Source organism: Taudactylus pleione, unplaced genomic scaffold (genome assembly GCF_031769625.1).
Source record: "Taudactylus pleione unplaced genomic scaffold, aTauple2 ptg000430l, whole genome shotgun sequence".
Taxonomy (NCBI): domain Eukaryota; kingdom Metazoa; phylum Chordata; class Amphibia; order Anura; family Myobatrachidae; genus Taudactylus; species Taudactylus pleione.
Genome location: NW_028284832.1, coordinates 129,713 through 150,808, shown reverse-complemented (window position 1 = coordinate 150,808; position 21,096 = coordinate 129,713). Strand labels below are relative to the sequence as shown.

Below are 21,096 nucleotides of genomic sequence, written 5' to 3'. Positions count from 1 at the left end.
GTTTTAACATTTTGAAAAATGTTATTCGGGGGGAAGACTTTTTGTAAAGATCAACAATAACAAATCTGTCTCCACTAGTTCTGCTGTGCCCGGGTCTTCTTTTATATCCTCTCATATCATGTACTCAGGCTTTGTGCCCACTTAACACTCACATGCTCTCCTAGCAGTAGGCGGGTATGGAGTGTTGCGTGACTCTCCTTCTGTTTCAGTTAATTGTCATAATCATTTGGGTCAATACTAGCAGAAGTGGCCGGGATATTGCCTGGTGGAAAGTCTAAAGGTGCCCACACACATAGCGATATTTTACACGATCTGGCCGATTCCGACACATTGAAACGACAGATCGTGTAAAATATGGCCAAATCCTGAGGAAATCGTGAGTCCCCACTCACAATCACGATGCGCTGCGCGTCCCCGCTGGTCGCATATCGCATCGTCAGATCTGCCGTGCAGTAGGGCAGATCTGACAATCTAGGACACGATGCACTGTGAAAGTCTGGATGGAGGAGAGATCGTATGAAGATTGGACACCAAATCGTGTGGATCGTGTGCAGAGCTGCCGGGGAGAGTTTCAAGGGAAATCGTACACATCGGCTGATCGTGGGCAGATCGGTATGTGTGTGGGCACCTTAAGCTCTGCGATTAGCCAAGTACAAAACTAGTTATTACAATATATAATTCTGTATACCTACAGTATCATGGATGAAGCCTAGTAGGAGAAGGTAAATGCTTTTAGCCAGTTTAAGTTCTCTCTATGATCACTTAGATATATTTGTAGGGGAACTTTCCAGGCGATCTGTGTTTACGAATAGCCAAATAAGTCTGTGTGGCAGCGGGTGTGAATAAATTGCAGTATAGAGTGGATGTCTGTATTTTGGGGTAACCTATTATAGGGGTCAGTGTTTCCTCTAGGGCCCGGTGAGTTTATTCACCTTGCCCTTGTTACAGCACTGTGGAAACATAAGGGTATATTTACTAAAGTGCGGGTTTTTAGAAGTGGAGATGTTGCCCATAGCAACCAATCACATTCTACTTAATATTTAATTAGCACCTTCTAGAACAGGGCAATGAGCGGCCCTCCAGCTGTTGCCAAACTACAAATCCCAGGAATGGCTTGCAACAGTTTTAGCATGGCCAAATAGCAAAACTGTGGCAGGGCATGCTGGGATGTGTAGTTCTACAACAGCTGGGGGGGCGCTAGAATCTGATTGGTTGCTATTTGCAACATCTCCACTTCTAAAAACTCACACTTTAATAAATTTACCCCCTAGTGTAGGTACATATTCCAGTATATAGAATATCATGTGTAGTCCAGACCTCAGAGCAGGGATTCTCAACCCCGATCCTCAAGGCTCACTAACAGTCCAGGTTTTAAGGATAGCCATACAGGTGTGTTAACTAGTACCTTAGTTATTTTGATTTAACATCTGTACTCAAGTGTGGATACCACTAAAACCTGGACTGTTAGGGGTAAATTTACTAAAGTGAGAGTTTTTAGAAGTGAGTTTTAAGAGATATTGCCCATAGCAACCAATCAGATTCTACTTAACATTTATCTAGCACCTTCTAGAAGATAATCGCTAGAATCTGATTGGTTGCTATGGGCAACATCTCTTCTAAAACTCACTTCTAAAAACTCTCACTTTAGTAAATTTACCCCTTAGTGTTCCTTGAGGACCGATATTGGGAAACAATGCCTCAGAGAGGCGTTCATTGACAGGAGCGCTAATTAAGCTTAAGAACCTGGCCCATCTCACAAATGGGTTGATCAGAACTTAGCAAAGGTTAAACTGTGGTGATGCCACAAAGTAAATGCCCTAATTACTTAAATTATTTCATTCATTTGGGAAATGCTATTTGATAGAGAAATTTCAGTATCCAGAAAAGTCTGTCAGATTGTCCTGTTCCCGAGGTCTTTAATACAACTCTTATTTCCTATTACAGTTCCTATCTGGACATGCTTAAGGTGGTGGTTTTTCGGAACCTCTTCTGGTTGGTCCTGGCGGTCGTTTTCGTCACAGGTTCTACCCGAATCAGTGTTTTTGGCATGGGTTACTTGATGTCCTGCTTCTACCTCCTCCTCTTTGGCACACCCTTCCTGCAGAAGCCGGTGAAAGCCAAGCTGGTTTTATGGGACTGTTTGATCATGTATAACATAGCCGTTATACTGTCCAAGAACTTGCTTTCGGTAAGAGTGCCCTTAGTACATGTTTTCTGTATCACTGTATAAGTAAGCTATGTAGCAGGCTGGTTTTGCCTTTGAAATTATTGCTGCTTTAACAATACAGGCAAACTTGCCTGAATCGCACCTTTGCTTGCATCTAATAGGCTATTACATAAGGTCCATGTTTTGTAAACTATCCCCATAACACAAAAGTAATTTATTTCCAACGGAATAGCAGTTAATATGTTCAATAAAAAACTGAAAAGTACAATTATGGTGTCATTAAGCTGGAAGGAAGACTGGTTAATCTGTTAGGTCAAAGTACAAAAATGTATATTATACTCAAAGGCAGTTAGAGACGTTTTAGATACTGATAGTTACTGGCTGTAAAGCTATATGGGCTATGTAATGTTTTACTTCTATTCCCATGTCCTTTGAAAGCTTTGTTCGAAAATTATTTTGCAAAGCTCAGTTAATATTCACTTTTTAACAACACTTTGCTGTTTCTTGTTCATGTGTTGTCACATTGCACACAGACCTGATTGTTCATGGAGTGTTGCTAGCTGCAGGGCTATGCTGTATATCCTGCACTTTGTCATGGAGTGTTGCTAGCTATAAGGCTGTTCTGTATATAGTGCACTTTGTCATGGAGTGTTGCTAGCTGTAGGGCTATGCTGTATATACTGCACTTTGTCATGGAGTGCTGCTAGCTGTAGAGCAATTCTGTATATAGTGCACTTTGTCATGGAGTGTTGCTAGCTGTAGGGCTATACTGTATATACTGCACTTTGTCATGGAGTGTAGCTAGCTGTAGGACTATTCTGTTTGTAGTGCACTTTGTCATGGAGTGTTGCTAGCTGTAGGGCTGTGCTGTATATAGTGCACTTTGTCATGGAGTGTTGCTAGCTGTAGGGCTGTGCTGTATATAGTGCACTTTGTCATGGAGTGTTGCTAGCTGTTGGGCTATGCTGTATATAGTGCACTTTGTCATGGAGTGTTGCTAGCTGTTGGGCTATGCTGTATATAGTGCACTTTGTCATGGAGTGTTGCTAGCTGTAGGACTATTCTGTTTTTCTACTTCAGGGTCCATAGGGTATCCACAGGATACCTTGGGGTATAGGTGTGACGTCAGTCGCAGGGCACCAAAGAGTTAAGCTTTCAGCCTCCCAGGATGCACTAGGTCCCCCTCCTATACCCCGCCCCCGGGCCAAGGCACCTCAGTTTAGTTTGGTGCCCGGCCGGAGTCGGGTGCACCTGTTGGAGTGGGGGCTAGAAGAGCCCCTGAAGCTTTTTCTTCATGCAGCTGTGGCTGCACATCTGGATGAACAGCATGGACAGTCAGTCCTGACGTCCATGCTGTCTTCCCTACACCCCGCCGGTACCAGAACGCCGGTACTGATCCGGGGATGCTGGTGGGCATCTGGGGTCACAGCTAGCGGTGACCCCAGATGCTCCGGACCATGGCCGGATTCAAGGGGGACAGAGGTAAGCAGCGGGGTCCCGCGGTGGGTCCCCGCTGATCACATGGTCCTAAGTCCCCAGGCAGGGGGCTCCCTGGGGACTGGCTGCAGCGTGGAGCCAGGCGACCAACCTGCGCTTCCACTACCCCCTGGGACAGCGGACCGCAGCAGAGCGGTAGCGCTGCGGCGTCCCAGGGGTTAAATGCATGCCAGGGGAGCGCGCCTTCCCTGTCTCACAGCCGGCGCCTCCCCCGCTGCACACAGCCCTCTCTGCATGCTGCCGACTGGTCCTGTGGCAGCGCTCCTCCCCCAGGCCAGCTTCTCTCTGCTCCTCGGCGGCCATCTTCTCTGCAACGCATGGTGAACGCTGCTGGAAGTCTGGAAGGAAGCATCGTGGTCTGGGTTCCCCCGCATACCTCTCCTCCGCTGTGGCTCAGGTCTGTGTATGCTGCTCTGTGTCCTACCAGGCCCTGTGTCTGTGTAGTTGAGTGATCAGCGCTGTTAGTGCAGGAATTGTTATTTCTCTGCATTGTATGTGACTGTGCTAGCGCTGCCTGTAACTTTTCTTCTCTAAACTGTCAGCTTTATTACTGTCCCTGTTCTTTCTGCTAAAGCCCTTGCGGTGCGGTGCTGCAGGGTGGTCTCTCACCTATTTAATACTTAATTGGTGAGAGAGGTCACATACGTGGTGCCATCATGTCTGAAAGTGATTTTCCCCTCCGGCTACAGTGTACCACGTGCAAAGTACCGTTAGCGGAGGGGGAGGGTAGCGTGGAGGGCCTTTGCCGGCAGTGTTTGTCCATGGCGCGGCCTATTACGGTTACAGCACCGGTACAGGAGCTGCCCTGGGCTTGTTTCGCTCAGGCGTTAACAGCTTTAATGGGCCAGTTAGCTCCGCAGCCCGCGTTTACTCCGATGGGTTTGTCCCAGCAGTCTGTGGTGTCGTCACCCATGCAGGGGTTCCCACGACAATTGGTGGTACCCCACAGTCTCCCTATTTCCCCGCTCCCGGGTTCTCAGGAGCCAGCGTGGGTTAACTCCCTGACGAGTTCTGTACAGCACTTGTCGGATGTGTTGCAAGGGGAGTCTGTGATGCGGCCTCATAAAAGGCTGGTGGCGTCTCTGTCCGCTCCTTATGAGGATGACGAAGGGACGTCTGATGATGGGGAGATTCTGGATCCTTACGATCAGGAACCTCTCCATACTAAGGACGCTGATGCTAAGTCCAGAGTATATATTCCTGGACTTATTCGGGCGGTCCGCACAGCCTTGGTGATTGAGGACGAAGTTCCCCCAGCGGCTAAATCTAAGTATGCCTTTTTCAAAGATGTGAAGGGCGATGCCACAGTCTTTCCTCTTTCGGGTCAGTTGGTGGACCATTTAGAGGAGGCGTGGAAACAACCTGGCAAAAGATACCAGCCGCAGAGACGCCTGGCGGTGGCTTATCCGTTCGCGGATAATTATTTTGCTAAGTGGGAATCCCCTCCACAGGTGGATTCTCACGTGACCCGTCTTGTCCGTAGTGCCACATTGCCGATGCCATCCATGTCCTCCCTTAAGGATGCTACGGACCGCAAGGTAGAAATCTGCCTGAAGTCCGCTTATTCCCTTGCAGGGGGGGCAGCACGGCCGGCTATGGCCATTTGCTGGGTTGCCAGAGCGATGGAGCGCTGGGCGGATTCATTAGAGGCTTCTTTTGAATCCGACTGTCCGGCCGAACAGGCGGAGTTGATTGGCAATCTCCGTGATTCGGCCACCTACATCAACGAGGCGGCTCTAGACATTAGTACTCTGGTGTCTAGAATTTCTTCAGCAGCGGTAGCTGCTCGTCGCACCTTGTGGCTGCGATCCTGGAAGGCGGACGCAGATTCCAAGAAAGGTCTGGAAGCGTTGCCGTTTACCGGAGAAGTTCTCTTCGGTCCGGATCTGGATAAGATTGTGGCCACGCTGGCGGCAGCCAAATCTGCTTGTCTCCCGTCGGCCGCTGCTCCTTCTGGTTCTGGACCATCGTCCTTTCGGTCATCTAGGGCCCAGGGCAGGCCCAAACCACAGTCGTTTCCTCGACAGGCTGGCCCTAAGAAATCGGTCAAGCCCCGGAAACAGGCATGGAGTACCAGACGTCCGGCCCCCAAGCCAGATGACAAGCCTGCGGCCTGACGGTCCGGGTCTCCCCTTGGGGGATCCCAGGGTGGGAGGCCGCCTGCTGCAGTTCTCCCGGTGTTGGTCGTTCACTAAGACAGACACTTGGGTTCTGGAGGTGGTCTCCCTTCCGGCACAGACCCCCGGCTCGATTCTTCACCACGGGTCTACCATCAGACCGGAACAAGGCTACGGAGCTGCGGAAGGTATTGCACACTATGCTCCAGGCTGGAGTTATAGTGCCTGTTCCATTCTCCCAGAAGGGCCAGGGTTTCTGTTCAAATTTTTTTTTTTTGGTACAGAAACCCAATGGGTCATATCGTCCGATTCTCAACCTCAGAGCACTCAACAAGTCTTTGCGGGTCCCGAAGTTTCGGATGGAGACCCTACGGTCCATCATTCTGGCGCTGGAACCTGGGGACTACATGGTGTCATTGGACATACAGGACGCTTACCTGCATGTCCCTATTCTTTTGCGCCATCAAGAGTTCCTTCGGTTTGCAATCCGCAGCGACCATTTCCAGTTTCGGGCGTTACCTTTTGGCCTGGCGACAGCACCACGTGTTTTCACCAAGGTGATGACGGTCATGGCGGCTTCTCTGCGGCTGCAAGGAGTCCGCATGTTGCCGTACTTGGACGACCTGTTATTGGTGACAGGATCTCCAGAGCTCCTGTTACACCACTTGGACCTGACCATTGCACTGCTGCAACGGCACGGCTGGCTAATCAACTGGCAGAAGTCCACTCTAATCCCGTCTCGGAGGATTCTGCATCTTGGAGCCTTATTGGACTCGGGACAGCAAAGGATCTTCGTGACGGAGGACAAGATCTCTGCTTTACAGTCAAGGGTGCGCAGTTGTCTGCACAGCCGCCGGGTGTCCTTACACTCGGCGATGAGGTTACTGGGCTCCATGGTGTCGGTGTTCGACATGGTGGAATACGCCCTGTTTCACTCCAGACCTCTGCAGCACCTGATCCTGTCCAAGTGGAACGGGCTGCCTCAGTCTCTGAAGTTCCAGACGATTGTGCTCACCCCGGAGGTTCGCCTGTCCCTTGCGTGGTGGTTAAAGACGACCCACCTCAACAAGGGACGTCCGTTCTGGGTTCCAAATTGGGTCCTGTTGACAACGGACGCCAGTCTTCGGGGCTGGGGAGCAGTTTCGGGTCCACACTTGTTCCAGGGCAGGTGGACGCCGACAGAAGCGGAGCTTCCAATAAATATCTTGGAACTCCGTGCGGTCTTCAATGCTTTCCTGCAGGCACAGCGGTTTCTCCAGGGTCACCCGGTGCAGGTCCAGTCGGACAATGCTACCACCGTGGCCTACATAAACAGGCAAGGAGGAACTCGCAGTCGGGCGGCTCTCGTAGAGGTCTCTCGGATCCTGGTTTGGGCGGAGCGCAATCTTCCGGCCATATCAGCGGTCTTCATCCCGGGAGTGCTAAATTGGCAGGCGGACTTTCTAAGTCGCCAGGACGTTCATCCAGGGGAATGGTCCCTGCACCCGGACGTTTTTCAACTACTGGTGGACAGGTGGGGTCTTCCAGAAATCGACCTCATGGCGTCCCGGCACAACAACAAGTTGCCGGTGTACGGGTCTCGCACAAGAGACGAAGGGGCGTCTCTGGTGGATGCTCTGTCCGTCCGGTGGACGTTCAGGTTCGCATACCTGTTCCCTCCGGTCTCCCTTCTTCCACGGGTAATCCGGAAATTCAAACAGGAAGGAGGGACGCTCCTGTTGATAGCTCCCGCGTGGCCCAGACGGCACTGGTTCTCAGACCTTCAGGGTCTGTCCGTGGACATTCCTCTGCGGTTGCCGCTACGACCGGACCTTCTGTCTCAGGGTCCTTGCCTTCACCCGGACCTGACTCGGCTGTCTTTGACGGCGTGGCTGTTGAGACGGCCATGCTGAGGTCCCGGGGGTTTTCCAGCTCTGTGGTGCGGACCATGTTACGAGCTCGGAAACCGTCTTCCGCGAGGATATACCATCGCGTGTGGCATACGTTCTTCCAGTGGTGTCGACCGAGAGGTTATGCACCGCGGGAGTTTCGTCTGTCTCGGATTCTCGCCTTCCTGCAAGCGGGACTAGATCATGGGCTTCGCCTTGCTTCTTTGAAGGTACAGGTTTCGGCCCTATCTGTCTGGTTTCACCGTAGGATGCTACAATCCCGGATGTGCGCACCTTTATGCAGGGTGTTCTCCGCATTCAGCCGCCCTTTGTTCCACCTGTGGCGCCTTGGGATTTGGCTGTGGTCCTGAGGGCTCTCCAAGGACCGCCGTTTGAACCACTGGGCTCAGTGGATCTTAAATGGCTAACAGCTAAGACTGTTTTCCTTCTGGCCATTGCTTCGGCCAGACGTGTTTCTGAGTTAGGGGCTCTTTCTTGTAGACCCCCTTTCTTGGTTTTTTATGGGAACAGGGCAGTGCTCCGCACTCGGCCCGAGTTTCTTCCCAAAGTTGTTTCCCAGTTTCATATTAACGAGGAAATAGTTGTTCCGGCCTTTAACTCACCGGGTCTTTCCGTGGGTGAGGCCTCTTTGGATGTTGTGCGGGCCTTAAGGACTTATGTTGACCGCACTTCTTCGTTTAGGAAGTCGGACGCTTTGTTTGTCCTCTTTGGCTTCCGTAAAAAGGGTTGGCCTGCTTCAAAGCAAACTTTGGCAGCCTGGATCCGTATGGCTATTTCTGAAGCTTATCTTCATGAAGGCCTACCGGTCCCTCCTTCTCTGAAGGCTCATTCCACTAGGTCTGTGGGTCCTTCGTGGGCAGCTCGACGTGGTGCCTCGGCAGTTCAGATCTGCAAGGCTGCTACGTGGTCTTCTGTCCATACCTTCGTGAGGTATTACAGGTTTGACACCTTCGCCTCTCAGGATGCTTCCTTCGGGCGGCGGATTCTCCTTTCTGCACAGGAGCGTCCCCACCCTTAAAGGATACTGCTTTGGGACATCCCCAAGGTATCCTGTGGATACCCTATGGACCCTGAAGTAGAAAATATGAGATATGGTAAGAACTTACCCTTGTTATCTCTATTTCTACGAAGTCCATAGGGTTCCACAGGACTCCCGCCCTGTCGCACCTGTGCTGCAGATGGGCTTTGCTCTGGTCACCGGTTTTCCGTCTCCCTCTGGTGAGAATGTGATTCTTGTATGTGTCCAGATCTTTGTTCTCTCTCTTCCTTCTCCTCCTCCGGCCTATGGCTTGGTAACTAACTGAGGTGCCTTGGCCCGGGGGCGGGGTATAGGAGGGGGACCTAGTGCATCCTGGGAGGCTGAAAGCTTAACTCTTTGGTGCCCTGCGACTGACGTCACACCTATACCCCAAGGTATCCTGTGGAACCCTATGGACTTCGTAGAAATAGAGATAACAAGGGTAAGTTCTTACCATATCTCATATTATAGTGCACTTTGTCATGGAGTGTTGCTAGCTGTTGGGCTATGCTGTATATAGTGCACTTTGTCATGGAGTGTTGCTAGCTGTTGGGCTATGCTGTATATAGTGCACTTTGTCATGGAGTGTTGCTAGCTGTAGGACTATTCTGTATATAGTGCACTTTGTCATGGAATGTTGCTAGCTGTAGGGCTACGTTGTATATACTGCACTTTGTCATGGATTGTTGCTAACTTTAGGGCAACGCTGTATATATGCACTGCACTTTGTACTGTGTGATGGGATATGTCACTTATAGCGTGCTACACAGAGCGGGATCCAATGTGATTTTTATTTTGTTAAATTAAAAAAAAAAAAAAATACGTAATTTTCTGAGACAGACAAAACACAGATGTGTGTAGCACTAGTCAGACGCAGCAAATCTCTGGTGTACGGGCAGAAAGTCTGGTGTGCCAGGGAATATGAATGTTATTAATTTAATTCAGCTTTAGCTAATTCACTTGGAAAGTCTGTTAAACAAGTTGGACTTTGTTTCAAACTGAGGTAAATTTCATGCCACAATATTCCTGCACTGCAGGGGCTTCCTACTGCCTCCATTCCCCTCATCACAGCATACCACTGCCCCTGTCACATGCAGCCCTGTCCTCACTGACACATCTCTCATCTCCTGATATACTCTGTGCTTCTGGGGGACCCTGCTCCTTCCACTATATAATCTTCATTCTGTGGCTTCCTACTGCCTTCATTCCCCTTATCACAGCATACCACTACCCCTGTCACATGCAGCCCTGTCCTCACTGACACATCTCTCATCTCCTGATATACTCTGTGCTGCTGGGGGAGAGAAGGGAGGCTGGCTGGGGAGACGGAAAGGGGGCTGGAGAGACACTGCAGGGCTGGAGTTGCAGGAACACTGGGAGGGGGCCCCCGGCTATTTTGTCAGTCCTGGGCCCCCCAATTTCTGATGGAAGCCTTGCCTGTGCTGGAATTTACAGCAATCCCCCTCACGTCTGCTCTGTAGGAGACGGAAATGGGGTCATCATACAGTGATTGTAATTAATCCCTAGGGTACATTTAGAACAGCAGCCGTCTTTTGTAGTCAGCTAAGATGCTCCGCTGTCTTTCATTGATCTTTATTTCCCACTGGTGAGCCATATTAATTGTCCTGCCAGGATAAGTGTAAATGTATGTGCAGGGCGTGTTGAATAATTAATGTCCTGGATTATGTCCTGTTAATGGGCTCTGTTGCTGGGAGTCTGTGTACACTGCTGGTCATGATGAACGTCTCTGTAGTAGCTGATCTCTGCTTCTCGCTGAAGAGTTGGTTGAAAACAAACACTATGAAACTGGACCTTTTATAACATCTAATGTAGTGTTCATTCTAGCACCCTGCACCTGTCGCAACCCGTGCAGTTCCTCCTTCCTGCCTGGGGTGTCGCTCTTTGCTCTGGTGCTTCTAGCACACTCAGCTGATGCAACAAACTGCTGGAAGCACCAGAGCAGAGAGCGACAGGAAAAAGGAACTGCACCGATTGTGACAACTGCAGAGTGCTAGAATTAACACTATAATGGTTTACTAATGGGATGGGTGGTAGCGGAGTGATGCTGCCCATACAAGAATAATGGCCAATGTGAGTTTTTTTTTGACAAGTGCATCTGAAAAGATAGTTTAATTTTGCTTCAACACTCCGCTATTCAATTGAATGCGATGAAGAAAACCCCCGGAGCTATTCAATTCAGCGCGCTGTTTGACCCTCCTGTGGATCTGAGGAGAAATCCGACAAAAGTGCTGACCGTGCGGCTGTTTGCCAGCTTAGTGTGGTGCTAACAGCCACACGGCCGGCACTTTAGCCGTAGAATGCCGGTTCTCATGACTAAACAGCCAGGTTAAGCCGCGAGAACCGGCATTCTACGACTTAACAGTGCGCTGAATTAAATGGCTCCAGGAGCTCCCTCCCTGGGTTATTCATCATCACTTTGAATTAAATCGCGGCCTATGGGGTCGATTCCATTAAACACGAGTTGTTCTTGCAATGGCGTTTTCAGGCTGTTGCCCGCACCACAACTAGTGCCCCTTGCGGCCAGGACTCTCACATTTTCACTTGCAGCCCTTATGGGATTGCAAACAAAAGTTTACAAGTCCAGCGGTACTGTAAGTGTGGTATACAGCCGCATATGGCCTGTTAGCTGTAAGCAACAGTCTCTATAGGCCGAATGTTAATCAGCCTCTCAATACCGTTACTGCTTTTCCCGGAATCTATTCCATCCATGCAATTATTCAGCAAACATTACTGCTGCGGCGAGGACTCCCTTTCTCTATAGGGTAGAGTCTCCCTGTATATTTGCCCTGCTGACGTGCCTTGGGTTGTACAGTGTGTTACAGTTTCCCTTTGTTTCTCTTCCAGCTATTGTCCTGCGTGTTTGTGCAACAAATGCAGAGCAACTTCTGCTGGGTGATTCAGCTGTTCAGCCTGGTGTGCACCGTCAAGGGTTACTATGATCGTGAGTACGTCCAATGCCAAGGTTAAAAACAATTAATGATAGGTGACCTAATTTACTCTGTCCTTATGGCCTCTCCTGTGGCCTAATCTTAAAAAAAGGGGATAGCCACACTAGAATTGGTCCATATGAAATAAGATATAAGAGAAAATGGCACTGGGTGTATGGATGTAGTACATCTACACTAAGCTGCTGTAGGTAGTTTGGGCTAATAAATAATTTATTTCTAATAAAGGGTAATCCTCAAACATCACGGTTACAAGACACTATCCGCTGTATTATACAATACTGGCTTCAGAAGGCTATACCTGACTAAAAGGTCAAAGGTTGTGCTTCCTCTGGCCACACATTGCTTTGTATTTGAACAACGAATCAGAAACCTTGCATACAATGCCGCATTAATATATAAGCCTCCGTAATGGAGATCATCTGCTGTGATGACAGAACCAAAGTAGAGATGGAAACGCCAGACATGGCCTGATTGGATGACCACAGCACTTGCCCAATCAGGAGCCGCTGTCCCTGTTTTGTTTTTTTTGCATGACCTTCCTTTTAGGTTATACCAGTGGCTCCCAAACTGGGTGCCGTGGCAACCTGAGGTGCTTCAGGGCACTTGCAGTGGTGCCATAAATTGGTGGTCCTCTACCAAATCAAATTTATTTATGGCCAATATGATAGTCATAATCGGTGCCAGTGGCTGCCAGTCATAAAATATGTGGACAAACAGAAGCGCAAACCCTGTTCACTACCATATAACTGACCCCAAGCATGACCGATCAGCACAATTTACTTAACGTAATTATTTTTGCTGATTTTCTCAAGAAGACACTTTTGGCCTAGGGGTGTCCCGTTGAAAAAATGATGGCACCCTAGGGCGCCGTAATTCAGGAAAGTTTGGGAACCACTGGCCTATATTAATGCACCGGTTGGGCCCTTCCCAACTTTTTTTCCCGGTTATGCAGGTTTTCCAGGACTGTGGGGTCTAGTTACTAAGCAGTGTTAGGAGACAGAGGGCCTGATTCAGACCTGCTCGCGAGCACTATGCGCTCGCAAGTGGGTCGATGGTGGCCCAGTGCGCATGCGCACGACGGAGCCGGCTCCGTCGTGCGCACCCACAGCTATTCGAGCAGCCAGGTGGCCTCTCTGAAATACAGAAGGCCGGCCCTGATTCAGAGCGAGTGCTCTGTCAGAGCGTCCGGCTTTGAATCATGCCCTGAGTGATAAGTGATAAGGTGCCAGCCAATCAGCTCCCAACTGTCATTTTTCAAACACAGCCTGTGAGATGACAGTTGGGAGCTGATTGGCTGGCACCTTATCACTTCCCTATCACTTTTCACTCTGTCTCCTAACACTGCTTTGTAAATAGACCCCTTAATGTGATAGGTGACCTCTGCTGTATCAGTGCTAAATCAATTTCTGAGAACCACTGATGTAGGGATCTGACACTAGATTCCCCACTCATCCGTTTATAGGACAACCCCTACGTGAGTGAGGTCCTGCAGTAAATGTTTAATGTATAAAGCAGACAGGTGGAGAATACCCTGCAGAGGTCACGCACTCCTGGTATGGTGTGCCATATTTCCCCTAACACACTTTCCTTTTTTCTCTCTTCAGCCCGGGAAATGGACAAGAACCCAGACTGCCCTCTGCCTGTAGAGGAAGCTGGCATCATTTGGGATAGCATCTGCTTTTTCTTCCTCCTTCTGCAGAGACGAGTGTTCCTCAGCTCCTACTTCCTGCATGTGGTCTACGACCTCCGCGCCTCCTCCCAGCAGGCCTCCAGGTCTGCTGTCCTCATCTCCTTCTAACGTTATATATTTTACTTAAGCGCAGCCTCTTTGTTACACCAAGAAGAGAACTACAGGGCTCGCTGACAGTGACATGTATTCCACATCCTACGGTTGTGTACTGGCATTTAAGTAGCACTTGTTGGCTTCATACATTACAGGCAGCCATTTTGTAATCTGAACCCATATTCATGAGAATGCTGCCTAGCCATTGGTTTGGTGCCACTGAGATCACTGAGGCACATTCTCAAAATGGCTGTCACCACAATGTGTAGGAAGAAAATACAGGGAATACAGTATAAAAGGTTCTGGTTGATGGGTCAGCCATTGGAATTATGGGAGGAATTGACTAATGCTGTGTTTTTTTTTTTTCTTTTTTTCAAATATATTTATTAGATTTTTGAAACAAAAGAATAATATACTGACTAATGCCGTGTTATGGGTAGTGGTCCGGACTGGGGATCAGATAACGCACGAATCCATTGTCATCAATAAATTTCTACTTGCAGAGGATTTGAGCTGTTCATGGCCAGCATCAGGAAAAATATGGATTTCCACCATGACAGTGAGAGACGATCACTCAGCCAGCTCAAGAAACAGTAAGAAGCCATCATTTCCTACATTTTACTGTACACATGCTGGAGCTATGAAATATTACTGTAATCTAATGCATAATAATGCTTTCGTCAATGTTTCACCTACACTACCCTCACTAATACACCTTCACACCTACTCTACTCCTACCTACACTAATGCACCTCACACCCACCTATACTACCCACACTAATACACCTTACATCCACCTATACTACCCACACTAATACACCTTACATCCACCTATATTACCCACACTAATGCACCTTACATCCACCTATACTACCCACACTAATGCGCCTCACATCCACCTATACTACCCACACTAATACAGCTTACATCCACCTATACTACCCACACTAATACACCTTACATCCACCTATATTACCCACACTAATGCACCTCACACCCACCTATACTACCCACACTAATACACCTTACATCCACCTATACTACCCACACTAATACACCTTACATCCATCTATATTACCCACACTAATGCACCTCACATGCACCTCACATCCACCTATACTATCCACACTAATACAGCTTACATCCACCTATACTACCCACACTAATACACCTTACATCCACCTATATTACCCACACTAATGCACCTCACACCCACCTATACTACCCACACTAATACACCTTACATCCACCTATACTACCCACACTAATACACCTTACATCCACCTATATTACCCACACTAATGCACCTCACATCCACCTATACTACCCACACTAATACAGCTTACATCCACCTATACTGCCCACACTAATACACCTTACATCCACCTATACTACCCACACTAAGACACCTTACATCCACCTATATTACCCACACTAATACACCTTACATCCACCTATACTACCCACACTAATGCACCTCACATCCACCTATACTACCCACACTAATACAGCTTACATCCACCTATACTGCCCACACTAATACACCTTACATCCACCTATACTACCCACACTAAGACACCTTACATCCACCTATATTACCCACACTAATACACCTTACATCCACCTATACTACCCACACTAATACACCTTACATCCACCCTCACACCTATCCTGCTCCCACCTATACTACCCACACTAGTACAGCCTCACACATCCCGTACTCCCACCTATACTAATCACACTAATACAGCCTCACACCTCCCCTACTCCCACCTATACTAATCACACTAATACAGTCTCACACCTCCCCTACTCCCACCTATACTACCCACACTAATACACCCTCACACCTCCCCTACTCCCACCTATACTAATCACACTAGTACAGCCTCACACCTATACTACCCACACTAATACACCCTCACACCTCCCCTACTCCCACCTATACTAATCACACTAGTACAGCCTCACACCTACCCTACTCCCACCTATACTAATCACTCTAGTACAGCCTCACACCTACACTACTCCCACCTATACTACCCACACTAGTACAGCCTCACACCTCCCTGCTCCCACCTACTCTACCCACACTAGTACAGCCTCACACCTCCCCTACTCCCACCTATACTACCCACACTAGTACAGCCTCACACCTACCCTACTCCCACCTATACTACCCACACTAGTACAGCCTCACACCTACACTACTCCCACCTATACTACCCACACTAGTACAGCCTCACACCTCCCTGCTCCCACCTACACTACCCACACTGGTACAGCCTCACACCTCCCCTACTCCCACCTATACTATCCACACTAGTACAGCCTCACACCTCCCTGCTCCCACCTACACTATCCACACTAGTACAGCCTCACACCTCCCCTACTTCCACCTACACTACCCACACTAGTACAGCCTCACACCTCCCTGCTCCCACCTACACTACCCACACTAGTACAGCCTCACACCTCCCCTACTCCCACCTATACTACCCACACTAGTACAGCCTCACACCTCCCTGCTCCCACCTATGCTACCCACATGTCCACTATGTCATAAGTATGGCCCTTGCTACTCTTTGTTTTCATGTCTACATTTATTTTGTCCACCTTGTATATCCAAGTTATTATATATGTATAGTTAGTAATAATCTTGCATTTCAAACTAACCTGCAGAGAGATTTACTAGCCAGCACAGTGGATGCGCCACTGTTAACTCCTTTTTTATGCACAGTAATTATTATTCATTATTACCAGTTATTTATATAGTGCACACACATTCCGCAGCGCTTTACACAGAATATTTGGCCATTCACATCAGTCCCTGCCCCAGTGGAGCTTACAATCTATATTCCCTACCACATGTACACACATAAATACACGTACCTGTATATTTTTGGAGTGTGGGATAAAACCCGAGCACCCGGACGAAACCCACGCAAACATGGGGAGAATATGCAAACTCCACACATATAAGACCCTGGTGGTAATCTGACCCATGACCTCAGAGCTGTTAGACAGTAATGCTAACCATTACCCCAACCATGCTGCTCGAAATGCCTTCTACATTGTGACTTCTCCTATTTTCTACTTCAGGGTCCATAGGGTATCCACAGGATACCTTGGGGGTATACGTGATGACGTCAGGCATCGGGCACCATAGAGTTAAGTTTTCAGCCTCCCAGGATGCACTAGGGTCTCCCTCCTATACCCCGCCCCCGAGCCAAGGCATCTCAGTTTCGTTGGTGCCCGGGCCGGAGTCGGATGCACCTGTTTAGAGGGGGGCTAAGGATAGCCCCTGAAGTTTTCTACAAGGCAGCTGTGGCTGCACAGCTGGATGTACAGCATGGACAGTCATTCTTGACGTCCATGCTGTCTTCCCTACACCCCCGCCGGTACCAGAATACCGGTACTGATCCGGGGATGCTGGTAGGCATCTGGGGTCACAGCTAGCGGTGACCCCAGATGTTTGGGACCATGGCCGGATTCAAGGGGGACAGCAGGTAAGCAGCGGGGTCCCGCGGTGGGTCCCCGCTGGAACATGGTCCAGAGTCCCCAGGCAGAGGGCTCCCTGGGGACTGGCTGCAGCGTGGAGCCAGGTTTCGGACCTGTGCTTCCACTACCCCCCTGGGACAGCGGACCGCAGCTGAGCGGTAGCGCTGCGGCGTCCCAGGGGTTAATTGCATGCCTGTACACAGCCTGCGCCTCCCCCGCTTCACACAGCCCTCACTGCACCTGCCGATTGGCCCTGTGGCAGCGCTCCTCCCCCAGGCCGGCCTCCTCTCTGCTCCTCGGTGGCCATCTTTATGGAAGCATGGTGAACGCTGATTCCAAAAGGGTTTGGAAGCTTTGCCTTTTAATGGAGAAGTCCTATTTGGTCCGGATCTGGACAAATGTAGCCACGCTCCCGGCAGCCAAATCGGCATGTCTCCCGTCTGCTGCGGTTCCTTCCAGTTCAGGTACGTCGTCCTTTCGGCTTTACAGGGCCCAGGGTAGGCCTAAAGCACAGTCCTTCCCCCGTCAGGCTGGCCCCAAAAAATCGGCCAAGCCCCGGAAGCAGGCCTGGAGTGCCAGACGTCCGGCCCCTAAGTCCGATGACAAACCTGCGGCCTGACGGTCCGGGCCTCCCTTTGGGGGATCCCAGAGTGGGAGGCCGCCTGCTGCAGTTCGCCCAGTGTTGGTCGGTTACCACGACAGACACTTGGGTTCTCGAGGTGGTTTCTCACGGGTATGCCCTCTCCTTCCGGCACAGGCCCCCGTCCCGATTCTTTACCACGGGTCTTCCATCAGACCGGAACAAAGCCATGGAACTGCGGAAGGTTTTGCACACTATGCTCCAGGCTGGAGTTATAGTGCCTGTTCCATTCTCCCAGTGGGGCCAGGGTTTCTAATCCAATCTGTTTTTGGTGCAGAAACCCAATGGGTCGTACCGTCCGATCCTCAACCTCAAAGCACTTTGCGGGTGCCGAGGTTTCGGATGGAGACCCTACGGTCCATCATCCTGGCCGCTGGAACCTGGACATACAGGACGCTTACCTGCATGTCCCTATTCTTTTACGCCATCAACAGTTCCTCAGGTTTGCAATCCGCAACGATCATTTCCAGTTCCGGGCGTTACTTTTTGGGCTGGCGACAGCACCACGTGTGTTCACCAAAGTTATGGCGGTCATAGCGGCTTCCCTGTGGCTGCAGGGAGTCCGCATGTTGCCGTACCTGGATGACCTTCTGTTGGTAGCAGGATCTCCAGAGCTCCTTCTACGCCACTTGGACCTCACGATTGCGGTACTCCAACGGCACGGTTGGTTAATAAACTGGCAGAAGTCCACCCTGATCCCGTCTCGGAGCCTTATTGGACTCCGGACAGCAAAGGATCTTTGTGACGAGGGAAAAGATCTCTGCCTTACAGTTGAGGGTGCGCAGTTGTCTGCAGAGTCTCTGTATTCGGCGATGAGGTTACTGGGCTCAATGGTGTCCGTATTCGACATGGTGGAATATGCCCAATTTCACTCCAGACCTCTGCAGCAATTGATCCTGTCCAAATGGAATGGACTGCCTCAAAGTCTCAAGTCCCAGACGATGGTGCTCACTCCGGAGGTTCGCCTGTCCCTTGCCTGGTGGTTGCAGACAACCCATCTCAACAAAGGTCGTCCGTTTTGGGTGGCGAACTGGGTCCTATTGACGACGGACGCCAGTCTTCGGGAATGGGGAGCGGTCTCGGGTCCACACTTGTTCCAGGGCAGATGGACTCAGGCGGAAAAGGAGCTTCCGATAAACATCTTGGAACTCCGCGCCGTTTTCAATGCTCTCCAGCAGGTCCATCGGGTTCTCCACGGTCATCCCGTGCAGGTCCAGTCGGACAACGCCACCATCGTGGCCTACATAAATCGGCAAGGAGGAACCCGAAGTCGGGCGGCACTCGTAGAGGTGTCCCGCATCCTGATCTGGGTGGAGCCCAATCTCCCGGCCATATCAGCGGTGTTCATCCCGGGAGTCCTCAACTGGGAGGCCGACTTTCTCAGTCGCCAGGACGTTCATCCGGGGGAATGGTCTCTACACCAGGACGTCTTTCAACTTCTGGTGGACAGGTGGGGTCTTCCAGAGATCGACCTCATGGCGTCACGGCACAACAGCAAGTTGCCGGTGTACGGGTCTTGCACAAGAGACGAAAAGGCGTCTCTGGTGGATGCTCTGTCCGTCCAGTGGACGTTCCGGTTTGCCTATCTCTTTCCTCCGTTTTCCCTTCTTCCACGGGTAATCCGGAAATTCAAACAGGAAGGAGGGACGCTCCTGTTGATAGCTCCCGCGTGGCCCAGACGGCACTGGTTCTCAGACCTTCAGGGTCTGTCCGTGGACATCCCTCTGCGGTTGCTGCTACGACCGGACCTACTGTCACAGGGTCCTTGTCTTCACCCGGACCTGACTCGGCTGTCTTTGACGGTGTGGCTGTTGAGACGGCCATGTTAAGGTCCAGGGGGTTTTCCAGCTCTGTAGTGCGTACTATGCTGAGAGCTCAGAAACCGTCTTCTGCAAGAATATACCATCGTGTGTGGCATACGTTCTTCCAATGGTGTGAACCGAGAGATTATGCACCTCGGGAGTTCCGTCTGTCTAGAGTGCTAGCCTTCCTACAGGCGGGACTAGACCATGGGCTTCGCCTTGCTTTTTTAAAGGTGCAGGTATCTGCCCTGTCTGTCTGGTTCCATCGTAGGATTGCTACAATCCCTGATGTGCGCACCTTTATGCAAGGTGTTCTTAGAATTCAGCTGCCATTTGTTCCACCGGTGGCGCCTTGGGATTTAGCTGTGGTCCTGAGGGCTCTCCAGGGACTGCTGTTTGAACCACTGGGCTCAGTGGATCTTAAATGGCTGACAGCTAAAACAATTTTCCTTCTGGCCATCGCTTCAGCCAGACGTGTTTCTGATTTAGGGGCTCTCTCTTGTAGACCCCCTTTCTTGATTTTTCATGGGAACAGGGCGGTGCTGCGCACTCGTCCTGATTTTCTTCCCAAAGTTGTTTCCCGTTTTCATATCAACGAGGAAATAGTTGTGCCGGCTTTTAACTCACCTGACCTGTCGGTGGGTGAGGCCACTTTGGACGTTGTGCGGGCTTTAAGGATTTATGTTGACCGCACTTCTTCGTTTAGGAAGTCGGACGCCTTGTTTGTCCTCTATGGCTTCCGTAAGAAGGGTTGGCCTGCTTCAAACAGACTTTGGCAGCTTGGATCCGTATGGCCATTTCAGAAGCTTCTCTTCATGAAGGCCTGCCGGTTCCATCCTCTGTGAGGGCTCATTCCACTAGGTCTGTGGGTCCTTCGTGAGCAGCTCGACGTGTTGCCTCTGCAGTCCAGATCTGCAAGGCTGCCACGTGGTCCTCGGTCCATACATTTGTGAGGTATTACGCGTTTGACACCTTTGCCTCTCAGTATGCTTCCTTCGGGCGGCGCAGGAGCGTCCCCACCCTTGAAGGATACTGCTTTGGGACATTCCCAAGGTATCCTGTGGATACTCTATGGACCCTGAAGTAGAAAATATGAGATATGGTAAGAAGTTACCCTTGTTATCTCTATTTCTACGAAGTCCATAGGGTTCCACAGGACTCCCGCCCTGTCGCACCTGTGCTGCAAGTGGGCTTTACTCTGGTCACCGGTTTTTCCGTCTCCCTCTGGTGAGAATGTGATTCTTGTGTGTGTCCAGATCTTTTTTCTCTCTCTTCCTTCTCCTCCTATGGCTTGGTACGTAACTGAGATGCCTTCGCTCGGGGGCGGGGTATAGGAGGGGGACCCTAGTGCATCCTGGGAGGCTGAAAGCTTAACTCTATGGTGCCCGATGCCTGACGTCATCATCTATACCCCCAAGGTATCCTGTGGAACCCTATGGACTTCGTAGAAATAGAGATAACAAGGGTAAGTTCTTACCATATCTCATATTATTTCAGTATCCACAATCTATTGAGTGTCCGACCATTTTCTTATTTCACTTCTTCTACTATTGGAGAACAAAACCCTTTTAAACTGCATGATAGGTGGGGGTCATTGATTGCCTGTGGCTTGTCCCCCACAGGATGGAAAGAATTAGAGCCAAGCAGGAGCGTTATCAGGGGAAGAAGCAGAGTGCAAGTGACCAGGAAAATGCAGGTAATATACTTCTATAT

General features: G+C 50.0%; 1 protein-coding gene across 3 annotated transcripts in view; it reads left to right on the top strand.

Annotated features, from left to right (window-relative positions):
* Positions 1–21,096, top strand: part of PIEZO1 (piezo type mechanosensitive ion channel component 1 (Er blood group)) — a 280,589-nt gene that overhangs the window by 200,692 nt on the left and 58,801 nt on the right. For all 3 annotated transcript variants that reach the window (XM_088447336.1, XM_088447335.1, XM_088447337.1), the window contains exons 25-29: positions 1,945–2,188; positions 11,554–11,650; positions 13,262–13,430; positions 13,944–14,033; positions 21,006–21,079. In XM_088447336.1, the coding sequence (XP_088303462.1) occupies positions 1,945–2,188; positions 11,554–11,650; positions 13,262–13,430; positions 13,944–14,033; positions 21,006–21,079 (674 nt within the window). The remainder of the gene's footprint in view (positions 1–1,944; positions 2,189–11,553; positions 11,651–13,261; positions 13,431–13,943; positions 14,034–21,005; positions 21,080–21,096) is intronic.